Here is a 24,670-nt window from a genome sequence, read left to right as displayed (position 1 = left end):
AACCGTTTTTCTTCAGACACAAACCTCCTCATCTTTGTCAACTCCTCTCTGCATCTCAAGTTCGCTAACCTAATAGTAACAAATGGCTTTCTCTGATCTCTGAACTATATCTTAAATATTAATAATTAAAAGGATAAAAGGATAATTATAATATCATAGTAATATAATATAAATATACATTTGACACCCCCCAGTACAGTTCATACCATTGTGAATACATAATCTTGCCAATCAATGCCATGAAAAATATCATTCAACACTCTGAAACTGGCAGCTCTAGAGCAGTGAAGCACATCTTAAGTATTCACAAAACACATTTCTTGTAAAGTAGGGGTTTGTATCTGTATGTAGCCTAAAACAATTAAAAATGGACACATAATTTATGGTTTGACCTACAGTAACCTCCAGGATAGTCACTAAATATCCCTCAAAACACTGAAAACGTGGACATTTTATTAATAAATTAGATGCCATTTAAATACATTCATACATTTGATTCACTGAAGCATATATGACCAAACTACTATCGAAAAAGTTGACCCCGCTTGCATGGTCAAAGTATAATTCTCACACTGAGAATAGACATTTACCCTAACTTGCTCTTTGAACCTTGGAAATGAGAAAAGGGTTCATATTGAAGATTTGTTTTCAGTCTTTGACCACCAAGCGGTCTGACTTGTGCACTAGTAAACCTGCCACTCACCTCATTGCCATGGTTTTGCAAAAACTCCACTTCCTGTTGGGAGAAGGTTGTCATGGAAATAGACTTAACTCTGTGGGGTGGGTTGAGTCCTCTCCTGAAACACAAATAAACAGCACAAACTGCGTGGTGAACACAAAACAGAGATGAGGGCTTGCCTTCATTTTTAACATCGATAGGGTGGGATGTGACAGGGCTGTGAAAATGAGAGCCTGCAAGAACCTCTTGCAGTAACAAATGACAAAACCGTAAAGGAAGCGGGCTGCGTTTGTTTTTTTCTTCAGTGCACAGTGAAGAACTAGCAAGATGTGTTTGTTCGTATACAGTAAGTGCAGTTGCAGACTGAAACTGAGGTGGAATCACACCATTCCTTTGCCCACATGCAGAAAACACGTTTATATTGATGGCAAACCTGAAATCATGACGAAATGATACGTAACGCAGGCGAGACCGGGGCACGCCTGAAAACGACAAAGTAGTAATTACGGACTGTGTTCATGAATGTAAACACAACCAGAGATCTGTAACTGCGCTGCATCTGCATATTTCCTGAAGGTTCAGTTCAGAGTTTGAGGAATAACAACATTAATACAAATCTGTTTGTAATCACTAATAATCACATGCACTTGGGTATTATAACTCACAACATTCCGGAGCATGACGTGCACACGAAGCACCCCACGGTGATGTCGATGTAAGTCACCCCGGGTTGGTTGCACTCGAAGCAGTGCTTGTTCACTCCCGTCTGGGCGAGCTCGCGGACCTTGCGGGCGCAGATCTCCTGGTTGTCCCGGTGTTTTCGGTTCGACATGCTGCTGGTGCCCTGCAGTCGCACACACCCCCTGGCCCTCGAGACTGTTGTGGGGGAGCCGTTCACTCGCCCACCGTTGCACTTTAATTCCCCCGCCGTAGTCCGTCTCTCACGCCCGCATTCTGAGCACGGCTATGCGGCTGCAGCTCTTCTTCTTGTATGGTGCCAAAATCAAGCGTCCGATCGACCGGCCATACACTTGAATTGACAAGAAACGAATCTCACATGCGTGCGTAGCCTCCGTGGTCACGACTGGCCGATCCGCCTGGAGTTTTACAACCGCCCCGTTTATTTATTCATTGCTGCGGTTTTTCTCCTGTGGGCGCAAAAAAATCGGATTCTCACGAGCGCGGGATCATTATTCTTCCTCGCTCTGCCAGTTTCTCTCTCTGTTCTGTTCGCACTGTACCAAGCGCAGTCTGCTGTTGCGCACCCGCGTTTCCTTCACTGATCCTGGGGAGATAGCGAACAGAAACCAAGACGAGGACGGAGGCAACTTAAGAGCCCACTGCCCCTGAAAGCGGGATAAGCAGGGACTAATCTGCTTAACAATATTTTGTTTATGGTGGTGGTGTGGTCATTATTTTATGCTTATTTATGTCCAGTGTTTCCCAGCAACGTGAGATTTTTATCTTGGACGCGAGTAGATTTTTTTATCACGCCCTTCTGTATGACGTTTGAAATAAAAAATTCTGTCCTCTGTGTGTTTATTAACTCTTTACTGTTGGAGTGGGCTTCACAAATCAATGCGAGAAGTCCCAATTGTGCTGTGACTGGAAAATAAGATAAATGCTGTAATCTCAAACACTTGAAGAATGTTAAGTGAGCGGTCCTGCTGTTAGCACATTCTTGAGTTAGATGACCATGTATCACCACCAGTTTACACTGATGTAATGTTGGCCTGGTTCCTGCTCTTGCAGTGAGTTAAAACACAGCATGCGTTTAATGCATCGGCGACTACCTACCAGCAGAGGTAGCAGTTTCGCCGAACATATGATTTATTTAGCAGTAAGTGTTTTTAAAGGGATAGTTCACCCACAAACGAACATTCCATTATTATTTACTCACCCGTCACTTGTGCCAAACCTGTTTGAGCTTATTTGTTTGGTTGAACACAAAAGAAGATATACTGAAGAATTTGACCATTGACTTCCATTGTATTTCTTGTTCCTATACAGTGCATGTTGAGTGAATCCAACCTGGTTTCAACAGAAGAAAGAACAACACTTGAGTGCAAGTAAGTTATGAGGAAATTTTCAGTTTTGGAAGAAAAATTAGTTAAAATGTTGTGCTTATTTGTAATCTTTCCACTTTATTTTTCGAGATGCAAAATCCCTTTAAGGCAAATCATTTAACTCGGCATTCATCTTTGAAACGCCTCTCGGGCAGTATGCTGAGACATTCTGTCTGATATGGGAAACATCAAATTCTCCAAAACTACTTGCCAAACGTATAAGGTATATGTAGGTATATGTTACGAAGTACTAGGGCCAGACAGAATCTGCGGACGTCTTTTGCTATTTATGTGGATAGTTTTGTTAAAAAACTGTGAATTTCTGCGGAATAATTTTGGAAGTATCATAACTAAAACCTTAATATGTGAAATAAAAATATATTTTTTTTACTTTTATTTAATGTTTAAAATGCAAATCCAGTTAGATTCACATGATTTGGTAAACAAAGGAAGTCTCATAATATATCTACTAAAAGACAGAAAATATTACTTTATAAACTGCATTGTACATGAATCAGATGAACATTTTCATAATAGTCATTATTATTACTGTAATTAATTTAAAAACTGAATAAAATAAGTTTTGGGTGAAGCAGTGGCGCAGGAGGTAGTGCTGTCGCCTCACAGCAAAAAGGTCGCTGGTTCGAACCTCGGCTCAGTTGGCGTTTCTGTGTGGAGTTTGCATGTTCTCCCTGCGTTCGCGTGGGTTTCCTCCGGGTGCTCTGGTTTCCTCCACAGTCCAAAGACATGCGGTACAGGTGAATTGGGTAGGCCAAATTGTCTGTAGTGTATGAGTGTGTGTGTGAATGTGTGTGTGATGTTTCCCAGAGATGGGTTGTGGCTGGAAGGGCATCCGCTGCGTAAAAACTTTCTGGATAAGTTGGCGGTTCATTCCGCTGTGGCGACCCCAGATTAATAAAGGGACTAAGCCGACAAGAAAATGAATGAATGATAAAATAGGTTTACACACATTTACTCAAGTAAATAAACAGCATTAATGATGGGCTAAAAATATGCGGAATTCTACGTGCGCAGATTTCGTGTGGGCCTACGAATAACCAATACATTTAAACAACAACTGTCTATTTAGTTTTTTTCTAAATGTTCGTATCACACAAAATCTGCAGAAACTCACGTCTGGTTAAAGCCCCTCCCCTGGAGAATTGTCATTCTATAGCAATCGCTGATTGGCTCCTATACTAAAAGGCGGGCTTCAATTACCATATAGCAATCACTGATTGGCTCCTGTACTAGAAGGCGGGGCTTCATTCGTCATATTGTTAGACTTTTCCCCATTCAAAAGTATACGAGAGACATGTCTTGTGTATTATATAGTCTTTGGTAGATGTTAGGAGAGAAAGCTCGTTTCTGGTGTCCAGAACGCTCCCAAACTTTTCTTTGTTGCTTAGCCAGAAAATCTTTCTTTAAGCAAATAGATCTTTTTCTTCAGGTTAGGGGAACGTTTTCACTCTGTTAACAATTTGCTGTAGAATCTACAGTAACTTACCAACAGCAGTTTGCCAGTAACTTACTGTAAATTAGCAAGAATACTGTATTTACATGTACAGCACCACTTATCTTTCAATTGGTGTATTTACAGTATTGTATTTCATTACTGTAAAATATACAGTAAATTTCAAAATGCAACTTTAAAATACAGTAGCATACTGCATATCTGTCCAGTAAAATATATCATTTACAAAAATAGTTAACAGTGCATAGTTTTCTATTTACACATAAAAAAATGACCGGCTAAATTGTTGCAAACAATGTATAAATGTTGCATTTAAACAAACAAGTTAAATTTAGTAATGTTCAACTTAATTTGTTTGCTTAAATTCAGCCCAAATAAGGTGTTTACAACCACTTAACTTAAAAAAAAAAATTGTAAATCCAAGGAATAATTTTTTAATCTTTTTTTCAGCAGTTGTTATAAAAAGTGCAATGCTCTGGGAAGTTTATTTTTTGTTACTGAACAAGAACCTACAGAGTTCCCAGAATATTCTTATGTGGTTCCCAAAGAATAACCAAATTGAACTATTAGAGGGATGTTCTGTGTGTTTTGGCTTATTTGTGAATGTATAAAACTTCTGATGTGCTTTGAGGGAAATTTATTTATTCATTCATTCAATCCTTATTTTTCTTTTCGGCTTAGTCCCTTTGTTAATCTGGGGTCGCCACAGCGGAATGATCTGCTAACTTATCCAGTACATGTTTTTTATGCAGCGGATGCTCTTCCAGCTGCAACCCATCTCTGGGAAACACCTATACACTCTCATTCACACACATTCACTAAAGAAAATGTAGCCTACCCAATTCACGTGTACCGCATGTCTTTGGATTGTGGGGGAAACCGGAGCACCCGGAGGAAACCTTCACAAACACAGGGATAACATACAAACTCCACACAGAAACTCCAACTGACCCAGCCGAGGCTCGAACCAGTGACCTTCTTGCAGTGATGTGACAATACTACCTACTGCGCCACTGCGTCGTCCCTTGAAGGAAATTATAAGGGAATAAAAAAAGTGTTTGAGTAAAAGGAGTCATTGAAATTGAGACAATATTGAAAATATGATGGGAATTCCAGTTCCTAATCTCAAGCAGCACAATAAACTGTTTTGTATGGCAAAGAATGACTGAAAGTGGATGACATGGGACCCAACAATTTCAGTTTACAAAAGAGACACGCCCAGGGGTGTCAAAACTCACCTGAATCAGATAACAGTGCCCTGTGTTTCAATACGCTTGCAGGGTCTGCTCTTGACCACTTGTCTACATGACACATTTCCTGTATTTGGCCCAATTGGGTTTAGAAACCTTTGATTTGGCTAATATTTGTGGTGGGGTTGTAAAATGTTGTTCAGTCATCCCTGTATAACACAAATTAGACTAATGCTGATCTGTCCACTTAAGCGTTATAAACACTGCGACTTTATCTTGTGATTTGAGTTCCTGAATGCATACTGGTACTCAAATAGTCCACAGTATTATAGAGATAGTGTGGATTTAGTGTGTGTTAACCCTTTAACTGCCCCACCAAAAAAAAAAATGTTCGAGTTGCATTCCTAACTCCTAATGTCAGTTAACACACTCAATGGATTTTTTTCAACTCATCCCATAATTTCTAAAATATTAACCTCTAACAAAGGGTAGATATGTCAGTTTATGGGAAAAGTACCAGAATGGATACATATACTGACAATATGAAGTATAAGACCAATTTATTTTAAAAACATAATCAAAATAAAACATTTTTCAACACTAAATCATCTATATTTTTTAAAGTATGCAATAAAATATTTCAGATTTTCATTTAACGTGATTTTCTTGTTTTTTGTTTTACAATAAAAACAAAATCAAGTGTAGTAGCACAACAGGTTTAAATTTGTTTAATTATTTTGTTAACCAACAATGCTGTGTGTAAGCCATTGTTTAAAACAGTCATTCTTTAAATGACTTTAACAGTCATCATTTAAAACAGTCAAAATATGGTCAACCATTTGGTAGAGCAGGCAGTGGGACCTGTGTCGGCCTTGCTTATTTAACCATCATTTTTAGGCCATTAACAGAAATTTTGGTTATATCTTTCTGTTGAGTACACGCCCTTTCAAGTAGTCAAGACCACAAGTGTTTGTATTGGGAAAGGCTGACAGTCAGACTACTAGAAATGTTCTTTTTCATTTTGTAGATAAAAAGAACATTGGTAAATATAAATTGAAAATATTACTGACAATTGACTTTACGTCATGTAAACTGCACACACCCATGCTGCAAACATGAATTGTGGAGCATGTTTATTTTTAAAGGCCTATTATTGAAATGCGTACTTGTACGGGAACATTTAAGGTAAAAATGTGTGCGGTTTATATATAACAAAACGTTCAAGTATTGTCAAGTTCTGTTTGCTACAGACCTTATTTGACTCATAATTGATGTTTTTCTTTATATTAATCCCCAAAAGCAAATCTCAAGTTCATTAGAGTTTACAGTTTCTCTACAGGATTTAAAGTTAAATTTGGTTTCATTTGGACCATTTATCTCACTATTCTGACATTTTACTTGCAATTCTGAATTTGTCAAATTCTGTTTTTTCCATCAAAATTCAGATGGAAATGGTCTAAATTGTGTGTCAAAACTCACAACTATGGGACAAAAAGATTGAAGTAAATTTAAAGTTAAATGTTCTCATAGTTATGACTTTATTCAGAATTCCAAACTTTTTTTTACACATTTATGGGTTTGTTCACATTTCTGATGTTATTTTCAGTGAAATAACTGAATTATTTCTCAGAATTAATCAAGAAGTGCTCTTTCCTGGGACAGCATGCCAAACAAGCTTTATAATCAATCATCAGCTAAGTGTGAACTCTTGAATTATATTTATTTATTTACATAAATATAAATAGGGGTGACATGGTGGCTCAGTGCTATCGCCTCACAGCAGGAAAGTTGCTGGTTCGAGTACCGGCTGTGTCAGCTGGCATTTTTGAGTGGAGTTTGCATGTTCTCCTCATGTTCGCGTGGGTTTCCTCCCGGAGCTCTGGTTTCCCCCACAGTTCAAAGACATGCGCTATAGGTGAACTGAATAAGTTAAATTGGTCGTAGTGTATGTATGTGTGTGAATGAGTGTGTATGGATGTTTCCCAGTACTGGGTTGTAGTTTTAAGGGCTTCCGGTGTGAAAAAAATGTCCTGGATATGTTGGCGGTTAATTCCGGTGTGATGACCCCTGATGAATAAATGGACAAAGCTGAAGTAAAATGAATAAATGAATGAATAAAAAAATAAGTATAAATAAATAAAACATTTTACATAAAAATTCTGAATTGTGAGATGCTGCAGTTGCCTTTAACATCTAGAGGTTTAACAAAATGATATAAAGGTAAATAATTTGTATTACAGGTGAGCTTGTGGGTAGAGATGAGTTTCTTTTATCACTTATATGTCACATTGACAAAAGACCCCTTTTAACCTCATTACAATTGCCAAATTAGCTTTTTTGTTCTCATTTTATTGAGGATGATCGCACTATAATTAAAGTATTATTTAACTATTCTGAAATGTGTAAAAAAAATACTTGTGTTTTATTGTATCCTACTTGATACTGCTTTGTTTACACCGATAGAGAGAGAGGGAGAGAGAGAATGAATGTAAAGGCTTCATTTGCATGTGTTATAGTGGGCGTACAATTGCATGGGCTTATTTTAAGGTTACACCTCTGACTCAGACTCAGCTTTTGCTTGTGTTTTGGTTTTGGCTTGATTTTTTTCACTGCTGTCAGGTGGGGCTTTTTCTCATGTGAACAACAGGTTTAACCAGGACAAGTATGGATAAGCTAGCTGATAGTGACAGAAGCAGTGTGGTTTTGATTACACGTGATGTTAGAAAGTCTGGAGAACACTCCTGAAAGAAATGCTTGATCTGAAACTAGCTTGTGGAAGGATGTTTATTCATTTTCATGGCTTCTGAAATTAATAACAAACTGAAATTAGACAAAACTATTATAATTTCGATTATTATTATTTTTATTTATTCAGTTTTAGAACACTGGTCACCCAACTACCATTATGAATAGCCTTAGTGTTAACCTAATCTCTATTTTAAAGCAGCTAACAGACAAACATGCTTCAATTATACACACCAGAAACCCGGAAATACAGTGCGCTCTCGTGTAGGGGGGTGGACCAACTGAGGCAAATTCAAGAGCGGAAAAAAAGTTCTCCTGCGAAGTGCGAACAAGTTTTCAGTCTCTCAGGGGAAACGTGAAAGGACATGAGCCGAAACACACATCGATACATGAAATACGAATCTATGGACTAATAAATGGAGCAGTCGCGAAGCCTGGAGTCTTTAATGACATCTTGCGCTTGAACATTTAGGAAGAGATGAGGCCGTAATTATTGGTATGCACTAGATATATTTGTTTGATCACTACTCGTTATTTTGTGTTTATATAAATTTAGTACAGTTATAATATTATTTTTGAGGCTTTCTAAAAATAAATAAACGTGGTTTTGATTTAAAACGATGTTTTTATTTTGCTTTCACCAGGCAACACCCGACTGATATTTATACCGAAAGCGTCCAATGGAAACGGCTGGTTTAATTCATCTTTTCTGAGCGATTCCTGATGTTGTTCACAGTGTTGGTCTCACAGGGCTGGACGTTCACCGCATGAAGGAGCTCTTTTAGGACAGATTACATAATTTGAGCTGTGTGGAATTAAGACATTTCATAAGACATCATCTGTGTTGCTTTTAACTCCTCAAAATGACTGTCAAACTGGACTTTGAAGAGTGTCTCAAAGACTCCCCGCGATTCAGGTAAGCTTTTGTTAAGACGACAGAAATATCTACTGCAGGCTGTTAATATATCCTTGTAGTTTGGTCACATGCAGCACATTATAATGATAAACTTCACTGGCATGTGCACCAAGCGATGACGTAGCAGGGTTGTTTCCAGCAGTTCTGGGATCAGGGCAGCGCAACGGTTTTGGCTGGGGAGTGCGTGAAATAGGCTGATTTCCGATCAGCGTGAAATGTGGTAAACTGCACTGGAAAGAATTTGGTCAGATACAGTAGTCAACATTGAAGTGGATGAAATGTTTTAAAATTCTCCTGATTGATTTTCGGACAACTTTGATGAAATGGTTTGATCCACTTCAAATGTTGACTGACTTACTGTAGACAGAATGAATGGATGAGGATTGACTGGCTCTGTGGTGGACAGTGAAAGAGGTTAATTCGTCTGGAAGGGAGTCCCTATGGGGTTGTGGAAATGTTTCATGGAAAAGCATAGTAACCTTAAAATAATTCTGAATTTAATTGACAAAAAAGTACAATATCAAACTAAAATAAATTTTATTACATATATGTCATGTGAAACAAACTAATTTGATTGAACTAAAGTAATACAAAAATAACGTACTAATGTAAAAATAAAGATAAAAATAATTAATAATTTAATAAAAAAATAAAACTTAAACTATATAAATGTCATTACATATATGCTATAAACAAACTAATTGATTTAACTTTACAAAGTAATAAAAAACTATATATATATATATATATATATATATATATATATATATATATATATATATATATATATATATATACACACACACACACACACATACATACATAAATACATAGGTATGGGTATATGATTCTGAGGGTATGATAACCTTGAATGAAAATATCACGGTATTGTGATTACTTCTCTAAGATTCATTGTTTTTAAATGTTTGGGTAAAAAACAACAACTCCCCCCCCCCCCCCCCCCCCCTTTAAACACAATGTATTTTATTTTGAGAAGCATTTAAAATATTTTGGAGCAGTAAATAAGTCAGGCTAAATAAATCAAATGAATCATTGACTTCTGCTGTCTTCATTAGTTTCTTCATTAGATTTCTTTGCAATTTAATACGACATCTTTGGAGATCTTTTCTGCTGGAGATGCTGTTGTCCTGACCTAAAAAAACAAAACAAAAAAAAGTAAATAAAAAAAAAACGTACACATAATTTAGGAATGGTATAGAAGAAAATTTTGACTGTTTTTAAAGCTTTGACTTTTCCAAACCGCGGTATATCCCCCCTGAATTTTATTTCTTTTTAAAATATTTCCCAAATGATGTTTAACAGAACAAGGATATTTTCACAGTATGTCTGACAATATTTTTTCTTCTGGAGAAAGTCTTATTTGTTTTATTTCAGATAGAATAAAAGCAGTTTTTAATTTTTTAAAACCATTTTAAGGTCAGAATTATTAGCCCCTTTAAGCTATAGTTTTTGATAGTCTGCAGAACTTGCCTAATTACCCTAACCTGTCTAGTTAACCTAATGAACCTAGTTAAGCCTTTAAATGTCACTTTAAGCTGTAGAGAAGTGTCTTAAAAAATATCTAGCCAAAAATGATTTACTGTCATCATGGCAAAGATAAAATAAATCAGTTATAAGAAAGGAGTTATTAAAACTATTATGTTTATAAATGTGTTGAAAAAATCTGCTCTCCGTTAAACTTCAACTGTATGTAGGCTGGAAGGGCATCCTCCGTGTAAAACATGCTGGAATAGTTGGTAGTTCATCCCGCTGTGACGTCTCCCGATAAATCAGGGACTAAGCCAACGGAAAATGAATGAATGAATGAATGAATGCGAAATGAAATTAAGATAAACGTAAAACTGCATCATGTGTAAATAACAGGAACTACCGTGCAGCAATAGCTATGAGCATTAATTGTGTTGTAACAGTAATAGAGTAACTACACAATACTCAATTTTAATTACTTTTTTAATACTTTAAACCAGTTTGTGGTATTTCACAGGATAAATTGGGTAATTATAACAAGATGCCTTTTACATTTAGCATCGTTGGATTTGCTCCTCAGTGTTTTTATCACATGAACTGAACTAAATTGAACTACATCTGTAAAAACTGGACTGCAGCGGTATCAATTTACCAGAACTTCATCTATGTTAAGCTGCTTTGACACAATCAACATCGTGAAAGAGCTATAGAAATGAAAATGAATTAAATTTTAGGATGGGGATCCCTCATGGTCTTATTTGAGGCTCCATGGCATCTGAAAGCTTGATCCACTCTAGTTTAATAGATGATTTTGTTGGGAATTCAGTTGTCTTAAAAATCACTACATGCAGCTTGTGGTGAAAGTTTCTTTGTTCGGTTTGGCTGTAGGCTTAGTGGGCAGCATAATGGAAAGTCTGAGTGCCATGTTTTAGTGGCTGCAGAGGGAACAGACTCGGAGGGTGTAGTGAGTTCAAAAAATTAGGTCATCAGCACTCTGAAAATGACTTGCATAAACACACAATATCCCTTTTCATTTGTCATACGAAGATCAAAACATACAGAATGTGTAATTTGTCTACATCAATACATGCGTGCACTCTTTTTACCTTTAGATAATGGGAACAACTGAATACAAAAAACGAGATTGCGTATGAAGGTGTACGAAGGCCACTGACGTAAACAATTTTGAGGCCTCGTTTACTTCAGACTGCGGCTGCCTCCGGTTGCTAAGTAGCAGCTCGGTAGTGGTGGGGGAGCAGGAAGTGAGACGAGAGATACTGAAACGATAAACAGGAGACAGGAAGTGTGTTTTTGGGGTGGATCTCTGCGAAAAGTTTTTCTTCAACACACAGGTTTTTGCACAAACGAATAATTGCTTTTATCATGAGTGTGCAAGGTGAGGCTTACAGGGTTTCAGGCATTTTGCGACTTTTTAAGACACGACAGGCAGCATGGAGCTTTTGTAAAAAGTTACAGAGAAGCACTGAAACACATACAAAAGGATCACACACACAACGGCAGACTCATTGTGGTGAAACACAACTAACTTGCACAACTTGCAAGGCTCTCCGGGTCTATCTCTTGGTTTCTAGTCATATAAGAATAAAATAATTGTTTAGACTTTAATTTAACTACTTAGATATGATTCAAGTTTTCTTTGGTCATATGATGATATAATATTGATTAGGGCTGGCGATATTGCAAAAAAGATGAACACAATATCATCTCCCATATCATTCGATATCGATAATTATTAAATATTTTTAACAATATAATTTATTTGTTATTTAACCACTTTATTTAATTTTACATCACTAAGGCAAACAGTTTTTATAGTCAAAAACAAAAATATTTAAACAAAAAATCTGATCTTTTCATAATAAAATAAACATAAGTGTTCGAGAGACTTTTAAACTTGACAAATAAAATGTTATAAAGTGTGTGCAATAGTAAAGGTATGTAGATCAACATGTGTAAGGTGTGATTAATAATGATACAGTAAACCTCAAACTCTGTAAACAAAACAAGTTATGCTAATCAAGTCTGAGCTTTCAAGTAAAGGAACCGACCATCATTATTCAAATACATACTGCAACATTACAAATTGTGAAATTAAATGACTATATTACCCCTATGCTTAAAACCCTTTCAAATCGGCTGCTAGTGGCTGGGATGCACAAAAAAAGAAACCAAAAAGCCACAGTGGCGACATCCTTACATGCTTTTTTTAACAATCTCTTCACTGCTGCTATACTGCACTCATTTTTGCATGTGTTGTTATTCTAACCTATAGTGACAAGGGTGAACGTGTGGATTTCTTGACCGTTTTCAATGGGCTTTGCTCTTGCGCTCCCCTGGCGTCTCTAGTAACTAAGCGACCATCAGCCATTTTCTCAGAGGATGACAAAAGGACAATCATTGCTGCAGTTCCGAAAAAGTAAAAAAAGTAAAAAGCACTGCAGTGTTTGGATGCGCTGTGTTTGTCTGAGGTAATTAGTCGGCCGTTATTACTGTAATGTGTATATTTCATACAATGCATGAAGCAGATTGGTTAGTTCTATTTACATGAATCGCGGTGCGCTGGCGGCATTCGGAAAAGTTCAGATGTTATTCAACTAGGTGCAACTGGAAAATGCCATTGGATTCGATAAACTTACACCCTAAGCTTATTGGCAATCATTCTAAGGTGCGCACTCAGCAGCCACATTTCAAAAAATCGCCTTCATATTGAAACCTCATACCAAACTTTTTTTTAGGATTATTGACAATGGTGTTTGATCAATAAATACCGATACCAATTTTATCGCCCAGCCCTAATATCGATATTTTCTGGACAGTGGAAAATATTGTAATAATTAGTGCCCTCCCACTTTTTAAGCATTCGTTTTTCTTTTTTATTGTTATAAGCCATGAAAAAAATTGGACAAACAGACAAAGGAAATAAGCCTTTACTTAAAAGTCCCATTAAAGTAAAGCAGAGTTTTTTAGATGTTAGTGTCAGTATTATTTGTTTTTAGGATATGTATAAGCTAATGTGCTCCAAAACAATGACAAAAATCGCATTTAGAAGATATAAACTGATATAAAAATGTAAAGCTTGTAGTTTGTCACTAAATGGGTGAACAGTTTTTTTCACGTCACCTCACACTACAGTTTCTCATCACATCATAACTAATCAGATGCCCTCTAGTATCTGACATGCCCCGCCTCCTTCAAGATGCTTCACATTTGCTTCTCAGTTTGAGTTCAACCACTCTCACTGGCAGAGCGGTGATGAAACAAAACACTATTGGCTGTTTTTTAAAAAGGGGCTACTCTATGTCCCACCCTCTATTAATGTTTTGATTGAAATATGCATTTTTATTTGATTTTGACATTTAAGTACTTCATGGGACCTTTAACAGCTTTAAAAAATGAAAGTTATTGGTTGTATCTATAGAAACAATGTATTTCAAGTTTACTATAAAATATGCATAGATACTATACAAATACCTTTCTAGATAATTTGTGGGGCTTTTTGGTTGTGGGTGGGGCTTAAAGAACTATTTGATCTAATGATCTATTTTGTCGCACTTTGCTTGATATGACTATCTGATTGGTAGCTTCATGGGTAATGTAGTTTTTCTGCATGAATTCCACCATGAAACACAATAGTTTTTCAGGTTGAATTAATATGGGCAAGAAAATGCACAATAATTAACCACCTCAGAGCTCACATTAAATATTGATGGAAGCTATAGGGAGCATGAATGTAGTTTTGGCTTCCAAAACCCAACTGTTGAACACATTGTTGCTACTGTAGGAGACATTAGGGCTGGGAAATACTGCAAAAATAATTCAATAAATATTTTCCATATTAAACGATAAAAATATACATTTTGATATAAGTTCCAGATTTAAAAGAGTACCCCAAAAATGCCTGAAGCGACAAAAATTAGAGAGTCCATTAAATGGCATAACATATTTTAGGCCGAAAAATTATCAGTTTTTGAAAATTGAGTACATCTCTAATATCAACACACTTTTAGACTCCCATTGTTGCACATTTCTGCTGTGTGACTGACTCTTAGATCAGTATGGAGTAAAAAAGTCTAGAGCTTATCATTGTTATTAACAAAATATGATATAATATCCTTTAACGGCCCAGCCCTATGAGACATACAACAAATTAATACAACATGTTATTCTCAGTATAATATGCTTGAGATTTGTCATCTGAATGAAACCCAAAGCTAAAAATCTTTTTTTCGATTATACAAATTTAGGTGCGTCCTAAATAGATGTGCTGATATTCTGTAATATAGAGTGATTATGAACATGCACGATACTGTTATTGTGGAAACTTCAAAAAGCAGTGAATGATCATTTATTATTTAAACTTTTAGATTATTCAGAGTATTCTAAGAGTATTCAGATTGTTGCATTTGCAGTAGTGTTCATCACAGCACTGGTTACTTAAAGACTTAACAGGCTATTTATTTGATATAAACCATAAACAATTTCACATGTTAATCTGGACTTTGACATGCCTGAGATATTGATAGAGAATGGTCTGATTTTAAGTGTTAACACTTCACAAAAAGGCTCTATTAGTTAATTAAACAACAAATATGATGAAAAATACTTGTAAAGTGTGTATAAGTCTTGGTTGATGTTAATTATTAGTACTGTCTAACAACCCATTAAAATCAAAAGGCATAACTGTTTTATTTATTGGAGCTGTTAACTTATAAAGATTTGTTTTATGTTTATTATTTATTATTTTAACTAACATTAACATGACTGCTGTAACAAATGTGGCTTTATTAGCTAATGCGTTAATGTTTAACAATGAGGCTTTATTATAAAGTGTCACCTATTACACTTTATAATCCTTCTGCAATTTATTTTCTTTTATAAAAGTTGGAGCATTTTATTCTGTAATATTATGTCTATCAGTTTCTGTATTCATTTAGAAAGTAAAATGTTGAGCTTCTGAATATAAGCATCACATTTGTACCATAAGTCTGTCTGTACTGGTGCAAAAGTGGAAAACCACTAACACTTGTGCTATTTTGCTTTGTCCTGTGTCTGACAAGACAGAAAAGCAGACATACACTTATATGCACATTCATACACGCACATCACCTGGCCTCACTGCCCTACCTAATGAAATAATACTTTATTAATAATACACAAGTTCTATGTACTTACTATTGTAATTCCAAATAATAATGCATAATTGCATGCAACTAACTATTAACCTAACCCATATTCTAGCCCTAGCCATATACTGTAGTCAGCACATGTAATTAATTGATATTGCTCAGTAGTTAAATGAATTGTCATACCGTAACAAGGACACCTTTAAAATAAAGTGTAACCTACTTCTCTTAATACTTCCCTTTACTAACGTAACTATGTTTTATGCTGAAGTAAATCGTGTTTTTAATTTGCTGTGTTCTAAAGAGCTACATTAGCTCTGTGTGTTGAAAATAAATGTGTTACCGTACGTTCACACCGAAAGCGGCGAGAGCGTCCAAGGTCGCTCTGGCCGCCCCGGCGACAACGCTCTCTGCCTTCAGCTCCTGCGGCGAGAGCGTCAAAACTCGCTACATTGATCTCATATTTAAAGGAGCCGTTGCAGCATATCAGTTACATTCCTGCATAAAACATGTTTCTAGCGTGAAAATGTTGCGCACTTCTTATCAAATTCATACAACAATGGAAGATCAAGTTGCGTGTGTCGTGGCTTTGCTCTATTTATCCAATATGTGTCCATATGTCTGAAATATCCTGAAGCAGCAGTACTGTTTTGTACTGTCACATCGCGTAAGATTCCCGCTTTTTTAAGATAAATTTATATATCATTAATGAACATCAGTAACTCGCCAGTAACTTATTTAATGTATGTTCCTGTAGGAAAAAATTGTAAATAATTGGAAATCCGGCGACCGCAATAATCAAACCCTTGGGAACAACTGTGGTCAGAACCAAAGTTCACAGGTCTGTGTTCTCTGAACTGCTATCAATCGATGGACGTCTTCATTCTGATTGCTTGCCGCCGAACCGCGTCATAGCTCATTACCATAAAGTTGACTTCATTTCAACTCTCCTCGACGCTCACGCCGGCGAAGACGCGCCGCGCTGCTCCTTGCTGCCCCTTGCCGCTGGCTCTCATTGAAAATGAATGACTTCCGGCTACTTTGACGCTCTCGCCGCTTTCGGTGTGAACGTACGGTAACAAGACAGAAAAGCAAACATATACTTATATCAAATCAAATCACTTTTATTGTCACATCATCAGCAGCATGTGTGCTATGATGAGTGAAAAGCTTGCTCCAGACAGTACAAAATACAGACAGTGCAAATACAACGACAGTGCAAAATACAGACAGTGCAAATACATTGACAGTGCAATATACAACAACATACTGCCAAAAAAACAGGACAGTGTAACATTGACAGCGATATGTACAATATAGACTTTCATATACACAAAAGTCACATGGCCACACTGCCCTACTTAATGAAATAATACTTTTCAGTAGAACTCTGTTGAGGTGTCCTTGTTACACAAGTTTTATGTACTTACCATAGTTATTACAAGTAATTAATAGGGATGTAACGGTATTGTAAATACCGTAATACCGCAATAGCAATTTTTTTCAATATTACCGTTGTCGCATGACTCGATAAAACTATTGGTCTTCTGAGAAAATTTTCTCAGGCGAATGAAGCGAACGGGAGGTAGCGGAAACTACAATTCCCATCAGCCCAGGCGTGGCCATCATCCTTGACATCATCCTGTAGTCTGTTGTCACTACAGATCCAGTAATGCGGAAATGGAGTGTGCTGCTAGTAGCAGGGATGAAAAAGAGTTGGAAATGATCGAACCTAAAGCGGGTTTTAAATCGGATGTGTGGAAACATTTCGGTTTCTCTCTAAAAAGATACGAGAAAGGAGAAAAGGTGACAGACAAAAAAAAAAAACGGTATGCAGGCACTGCCAGACTGTGGTGAAATACAAGTTGGGGAATACGACTAATAACAGTCATGGGGACTGCAGAACACAGCACACTGTTCAGATTGATGCAGACATTAGCCCCTTTCACACAGTGATACCGGTAAATATCTGGAAAATTTCCGGAAAGACTTTACCGGTATATTGAAAAAAGCGCTGTTCACACAGGCGAGGACGTTAGGGAAATTTTCCGGAAAAGAGCATTCACACATCCATTCCAAAATATCGGTAAATTCTGACATCATTCACCACAAATGAGCTTTAAACGGCTGCGCTAGTATTTGTAAACATTTGACTACATCACAAACTCTGTGGATGATCAATATTGTGAACAACTTTCGCAGGATCACTTTCGCATGTCGAGATGTTCATAATATGTGCGTGTGCAGGCGCTCACAGGCTGTATCACAGGCACACGCAAAGCTTGAAGGTAAACAAACAACGGCTTATCATAAGCATCTCATCGATGATTATTTACACAGTTGCCATTAAGAAAAACATATAAACGTGATCTGACTAACTTCTAGCAGCTAAATGTGTCTGGAAACATATTCAAAGGCTTTTATCCTCACAAACCGCGCGGACGTAAATGCGTCTGACTGTTGTGATTGGCTAAAGCAGACGTCTCACGTCAGCACGTTCTAGACGTGCACGCGCTTATTACGGCAATCTTCCTTCTGCATTCACACAGCGCAGCATTCCGGCAAAATGTTGGTAATGTTACAACTTCTCTTTCCGGAAAATAGCCAGAACGAATTTACCGGTATTTTCAAAAAGGACCTGTTCACACATACAAGCTTTCCGGAAAATTGCCGGCAATATTCCGGAAAGGTCAGTATGTGTGAAAGGGGCTAATGACTTGTACCGCAAAGAGACCTCTATCTCACTCATGGCTTGTCCTCTCAAGTGGGGGAAAGACAATGCACAATGTTACCCACTGCTGTCAACCTGGGCCAAGTCATATTTCTGTCCCAGAAACCTCAGTCCCAAATGAGAGGGGTTTTTTTTCTGTTGCAGGGGACATTGTAAATGCCCAGAGATACCAGCTTTTACCAGATTATAGTTATATGATAATTTTCCTTAAAACCCATCTCTATCTAAGTGAGTGAGTGATTAAATGTTGAATGTGATGAGTTTTCAACAATACTAAATTGTAACTTTATTTTTTTTACATGGTTTAATAATTTTTTGTTATTAAAATTGAAAAATTGAAGTTCCTGTTTCAAAGCTTACAGATAGATGGCTAATTTGTATGTCATTGACACTTTTGGCACTTTTTTGGAGTATTTTCATTAGTTTTGTTTTTTCCTGTAAATGATTCAGTAAATACCGTACCGTGCCATTCATACCGAGGTATTACCGTACCGTGAAATTCTGATACCGTTACATCCCTAGTAATTAAGCAAAATTACATGCAACTAACTCTTAACCTAACCCACATTCTAGCCATGGCTATATAGTAAGTACATGTAATTACTATTACTCAGTAGTTAAACCTTTAAAATCAAGTGTAACCTACTTCTCAAAATTGTTTCGCTTTATTAACTTACCAATGTTTTATGCTAAGTAAACACTCAGTGATCAGCTCTGTTTGTTGAAAATGTATGTTACATCCAACAGGTCAGAAATCGAGAAGGTGGAGGTCAATGTTAGTGAACTGGAGACAAGACTCGAGAAGGTGAGGAAATGCTGCAATTCACAAGTACTTATGAACAAACCACTTCCACTAGGTTTTGAACTCATTCCTTCACTGGCATTGATACTACTAATGCTCTTCTAAGTGCTCAGACATGAGTTTTTCCCCCTGCCATGATGAAACTGGGGAAAAACATATCTCTTAGATGACAGCAGATTATCAGAGAGAGTATGTATTCACCTAGCATTAATTTAGTACCAATTCTAAACAAAGCAACAATATAGCAACTTTTGTGATGCCCAGTTGTGTTTGTGCAGTAAACACTCCTCACACTTGTGCACGTTAAATATCATTACCACTGAATACATTGCCATTGACTGTAACAGATTTTTTTAATGTGTACTGTGACATGTTAATAATTGAGCTTGGCTAAGTCATGTGCAGTGAGACTGAGGGTAGTGCTGACTGCAGCACTCATAGTAATATAAGGTCAGCAATCTAAGGTGCACGTTTACATATGATTTAGCTGAACTGGCGCTGAAGCAAAATATACGGATAATATGAAGTTATGTCATAAAATGCTTAGTCTTGTTTGAGATAATGATAAAATAAATTAAAGAAGGTATGACTTATTTACTGACACCAATCTTACCTTCGTGGCATAGATTCAACAAGGTACTGGAAATATTCCTCAGAGATTTTGGTCCATATTGACATGATAGCATCACGCAGTTGCTGCAGAATTGTCAGCTGCACATCCATGATGCGATTCTCCTGTTCCACCACATCCCAAAGGTGCTCTATTGGATTGAGATCTGGTGACTGTGGAGGCCATTTGAGTACAGTGAACTCATTGTCATGTTCAAGAAACTAGTCTGAGATGATTCAGTCTGAGATGATGTGTACACTGTGGTCATAAAGGTATGGACATGGGAATTGGTACTAATAGACCCAAAGTGTGCCAAGAAAATCTCCCCCACACCATTACACCACCACCAGCAGCCTGAACCGTTGATACAAGGCAGGATGGATCTATGCTTTCATGTCGTTGACACCAAATTCTGACCCTACCATCCGAATGTTGCAGCAGAAATGGAGACTCATCAGACCAGGCAACGTTTTTCCAATCTTCTATTCACCTTATTCTCAGCTGTCGAGTGGGCGCTGCCATTTGAATCTTTTTGTCTCGCGACTTCCGGTCACATTCACTTCCATTCATTTTTTGAGGTTAACAACTGCTCGTTACGCTGCTTGATGTTGCAATTTAATATTTTCTTATTATATTATGCTACTTGGTCTGTGTAGTCATGCAAACATTTGTTTGTTGAGCAAGTAGTTTGGCCATTTTCTGCCGTTTATTATTCCTAGTCATTTCTCCCATAGGCGACTGAATCGGAAGTTCTAAGACAATCGCGAAAACAGGCGCACTTCCGCATTTTAGAATAAGGTCAATTGTACGGATTTTGGTGAACCTGTGCGAATTGTAGCCTCAGTTTCCTGTTCTTAGCTGACAGGAGTGGCACCCAGTGTGGTCTTCTGCTGCTGAAGCCCATCTGCCGCAAGATTGGTGCGTTCAGAGATGCTCTTTGGCATACCTCTGTTGTAACGAGTGGTTATTGGAGTTACTGTTGCCTTTCTATCACCTTGAACAAGGCATTTGCGCCCACAGAACTGCCGCTCACTGGATATTTTCTCTGTAAACCCTAGAGATGGTTGTGCTTGAAAATCCCAGTAGATCAGCAGTTTCTGAAATACTCAGACAAGCCTGACTGTAACTAAAATCCATGCCACATTCAAAGTCACGCAAAACCTTTCTTCCCCATTCTGATGCTCGGTTTAAACTGCAGTAAATCGTCTTGACCATGTCTACATACCCTAAATGCATTGAGTTTCTTCCATGTGATTAGCTGATTAGAAATTTGCATTACCTAATAAAGTGGCCGGTGAGTGTATATCTTAACAGTGAAATGAAATCACTCATTCTGTGAAATAGAATTTTGGTCATATCACCCACCCCTATGTCATAAACAAAATAATTTCTAATTTTTCAAAACACACCAGAATGAACCTCACATTAAGCCGTAAAATAGCATCCCAAATATTGAATGTCATTGTTTTGACCTTCACATGTTCAATTGCTTTATTTGACACCAAGTCATTGTTCCTCTCTTCTCTCTCACTCTCTTGTGAAGAGATACAGTGTTCTGCAGAGGAACTGCAATGAGGAATTGCTAATTGAAAAGCTTTTAACCACAATCCAAGACAATTTCCCTCGAGTTTATCAGACCGAATGCTTTCAGATCACAGAGGCCTGCAATTTGTCTCAGCGATAATTTGTTTGGTTACCAAAGCTTTAAATGAAATGTATATTCTGTTGTGAATAATATGACATTATTTTACATCCTTAAAAAAATGTGTGTTTGCATAGTTGGTGAAGCAGTGTCACACTATGCTGGAAACAGGCCGTGCCTATTGCCAGAACAGTAAGAGCTTTGTAAATGGCCTGAAGGAGCTGGGACATCACTGTTCTGAGGACCGATCTATGGGGGTGAGTGTATCAACAGACCAATTTTAAATTAGCATCACTTACTGTACACAGAAACACACGCAGGGTTAGTCACTAGGACTAACTGATACTTGAGGTAGTATATGTGTGTATGTGATCACTAATCAAAAGAAGAAGGAAGTGATACAGCATAATTGTATGTTGCAGACCTGTGCTGTCACAGTCATAACTGTATGACAGATTCCTGACTAGTGTGTGAAACGACAACAATTTTCAGTGCCAAATATCAGACGTGAAGATGTTCATGACATTTTGAGGTTTACCTTAGTTTGGAAAGAAATATTTGCCCAAATTAGTAAAGCTAATGTTAATGTGTGCCTAGACATTGTAAAAGATGAAAAGATAGAATAGACTTTAATGTTTTATATAAAAAAAAAAAAAAAAAAATTATATATATATATATATATATATATATATATATATATATATATATATATATATATATTTTTTTTTTTTTTTTTTTTCATGTTATTTGCAATATTTAATAATATTGCTCTGCACCTAGATATACATATATTAATATGTAATATGTGCATATATTAAAATGTTGAAATTCTGTCTGACCCCAAATCTTTCAGCAAAAAAACATTTCCTTGATTGAAAGTAAAATTGGAAAAGAAAACATCCTGAAACCATTGAAAATGATTGAGAGTTAATAAACATCTAATTGAAGCTGCTTCTCTTTATTTCAGGACTGTTTAGAAAAGTTTTCTAAAAAGCTGTCAGCCATTGTTAGTGCTCAAGAGGTGAGTTGAGTTCTTCCTTTCTTTTTACTGTCACTGTTACTATAGTAACCCACTGTAAGTGCCAACAATCTGTTATGGGGATGTATTCCTGTTTTCCCTTTGCTTTTGGCCTGTCTCCCATTCCATGAATTGTGTTTCTCCAAACAGGAGTTGATCGAAACCACGCAGAAGGATGTGAAGTTGAAGCTACAGAATTTTGTTAAAGAGTAAGGCTTTTTTTACTCTTTCCTAAAGGCATTTTAGTTTTCAGTTACATGGCATTCAGGAAAAATTATTATCAATTATGGAATCATTTAATTGCACAAAAAATTCTTTATGGTGGTTAAAGGTTCTTGAGATGATTAAAATGTTCTTCACACTTGGTTAAAACAATCAACCAAGGCTCATTGGAAATATGTAATTAGGGCTACATTTTTGTGAACCGTGAAATATGTTGCTTCTGCGATGCTTCTTTGCAGCTTGTGTTGACATCAAAAACCCCCATATTAATTACTAGAGAAAACAAAACGTCTCAGGAGCTACATTTTTTGGCAGTATTTATTTATTTATTTTTCTTTGCCAATCTGCCAGAGACCGCTGTGTACGCTTTTTCTTATCTCAAATTTCAATCAAATCTCGTGAGTACCATTCGCACCTGCTACTCTCATGTAAATCCACCAGAGGCCGCTGTTAACCAACTGACTGACCAACTGACCCAGACCTCTATCCTCCCCCTTCTTTAAACCCAACCAATAGTATTTTAAAAAGCATCTTCCAGCCTAAACCACGGCGAATGAAGCTCTGCACAAGACTTTTGGCCAGCGGAGAAATTAAAATGGTCGTGCCCAACTGAGTCTGGTTCTCTCAAGGTTTTTTTTCTTCACTCCCATCAGGTGAAGTTTTTTTTTCCCTCTCCGCTGTCGCCACTGCCTCGCATGGTTCAGGATTGGTAGAGCTACGCATTGATGAATTGGCTCTTCAGTGTTTGAACTCTCAGTAATGATTAAATCACACTGAACTGAGCTAAACTGAACTGAACTGAACTTAAACACTAAAACCTGAACCACACTGTTCCAGTTACTATGACCATTTATGTGAAGCTGCTTTGACACAATCTACATTGTAAAAGCGCTATACAAATAAAGCTGAATTGAATTGAATTGAATTAATTGACCCGCTCACCCACAGGGCGAGCTACTGAGCAAACTGACCACACCAGGAAAGTCATTAATAAGGAGATAGGCCGGGAGGTGAATGTGTTGGATTAAAGATCACAGATCCATTTAAGCTGTTTCTGTAATGTTTATTTGGTGCTTCGCAAACAACGGTGAGAAAAAAACAACCCTTTACCCATCAATAATATGTCACTGTAAATATCATAGTGCAAAAAGGAAGAAAAGTTGTGCGTGTCATACTGAAATATTAGTTTTACTCAGAAACTGTAGGTAAACATATGCTGAAGCACATTTCTGTTAAAAAATAAAGCCCTAGGCATGTATTCCCAATGAGGCTGTGCTATAAAAATGGTTCTTTGAAGAAGGTATTTTAGGGAACAAACAAAAATTGTTCAATGACATCACTGTAAAAACCTCCACATTTACTTTTAAAGCAATAGTCAACCCCGAAAAATTCAAAAATGTAAGAATAAATGATGAAGTCATTTAAATTTTGGGGTGAACTATCTCTTTAAGAGGGCGCTCTACCAAAAATGTTGGTCTGCAAACATAGTTTAGTAACCTGTTGTAAAATGTAAAATTCAGGGCATTATTGTTTATATTATGTCCTGTATCTCCCTGAAGTGATGTGAAGCGATTTAAGGATGTGCGTAAGGAGTTTGAGCGTAGCAGTGAGAACTTGGAGGCGGCTCTCAGCAGGAACGCTCAGGCACCACGCGGAAAACAGCATGAGGTGGAGGAGGCCAGCAATAACCTGCTGATCGCACGCAGAGCCTTCAGATCAGGAGCCCTGGACTATGTGTTGCAGGTAAAAAACTACAAGGACATATAAAAAAAATGCAATCTTTTAAAAACAACCTTCAGTTTTTAAGAACGAGTCCATTATTGTCTCTACATAAACAGCACAAATTCAGTTTCAAGAGTTCCCACTTAGATATGCTTAGCCTTAATAGCAGGTTTGGCATGCTGTCCCGGGAGAGAACCCTGAGCTCGGAGATACTTGACCCA

At 37.1% G+C, this 24,670-nt stretch overlaps 2 protein-coding genes across 12 annotated transcripts in view; one reads left to right on the top strand and one right to left on the bottom strand.

Annotated features, from left to right (window-relative positions):
* The window catches only part of agfg2 (ArfGAP with FG repeats 2), a 32,109-nt gene extending 30,231 nt beyond the window's left edge, over positions 1-1,878 (bottom strand). Inside the window, 2 exon segments of the mRNA NM_001030238.1 lie at positions 704-797; positions 1,345-1,878. Of these exon segments, the coding sequence (NP_001025409.1) occupies positions 704-797; positions 1,345-1,511 (261 nt within the window). The 5' untranslated portion in view covers positions 1,512-1,878.
* acap1 (ArfGAP with coiled-coil, ankyrin repeat and PH domains 1) overlaps positions 1-24,670 on the top strand; it is a 101,989-nt gene that overhangs the window by 46,582 nt on the left and 30,737 nt on the right. For 3 of the 11 annotated variants that reach the window (XM_073906811.1, XM_073906807.1, XM_073906810.1), the window contains exons 3-8: positions 2,690-2,748; positions 19,181-19,238; positions 21,625-21,744; positions 22,455-22,508; positions 22,656-22,714; positions 24,287-24,470. In XM_073906811.1, the coding sequence (XP_073762912.1) occupies positions 2,693-2,748; positions 19,181-19,238; positions 21,625-21,744; positions 22,455-22,508; positions 22,656-22,714; positions 24,287-24,470 (531 nt within the window). In that variant the 5' untranslated portion in view covers positions 2,690-2,692. 11 annotated transcript variants of the gene reach the window in all.

This window comes from Danio rerio, chromosome 7 (genome assembly GCF_049306965.1).
Source record: "Danio rerio strain Tuebingen ecotype United States chromosome 7, GRCz12tu, whole genome shotgun sequence".
In the NCBI taxonomy this organism is placed as follows: domain Eukaryota; kingdom Metazoa; phylum Chordata; class Actinopteri; order Cypriniformes; family Danionidae; genus Danio; species Danio rerio.
The sequence above is the reverse complement of the archived record's forward strand: the minus strand, read 5'-3'. Positions and strand labels throughout refer to the sequence as shown.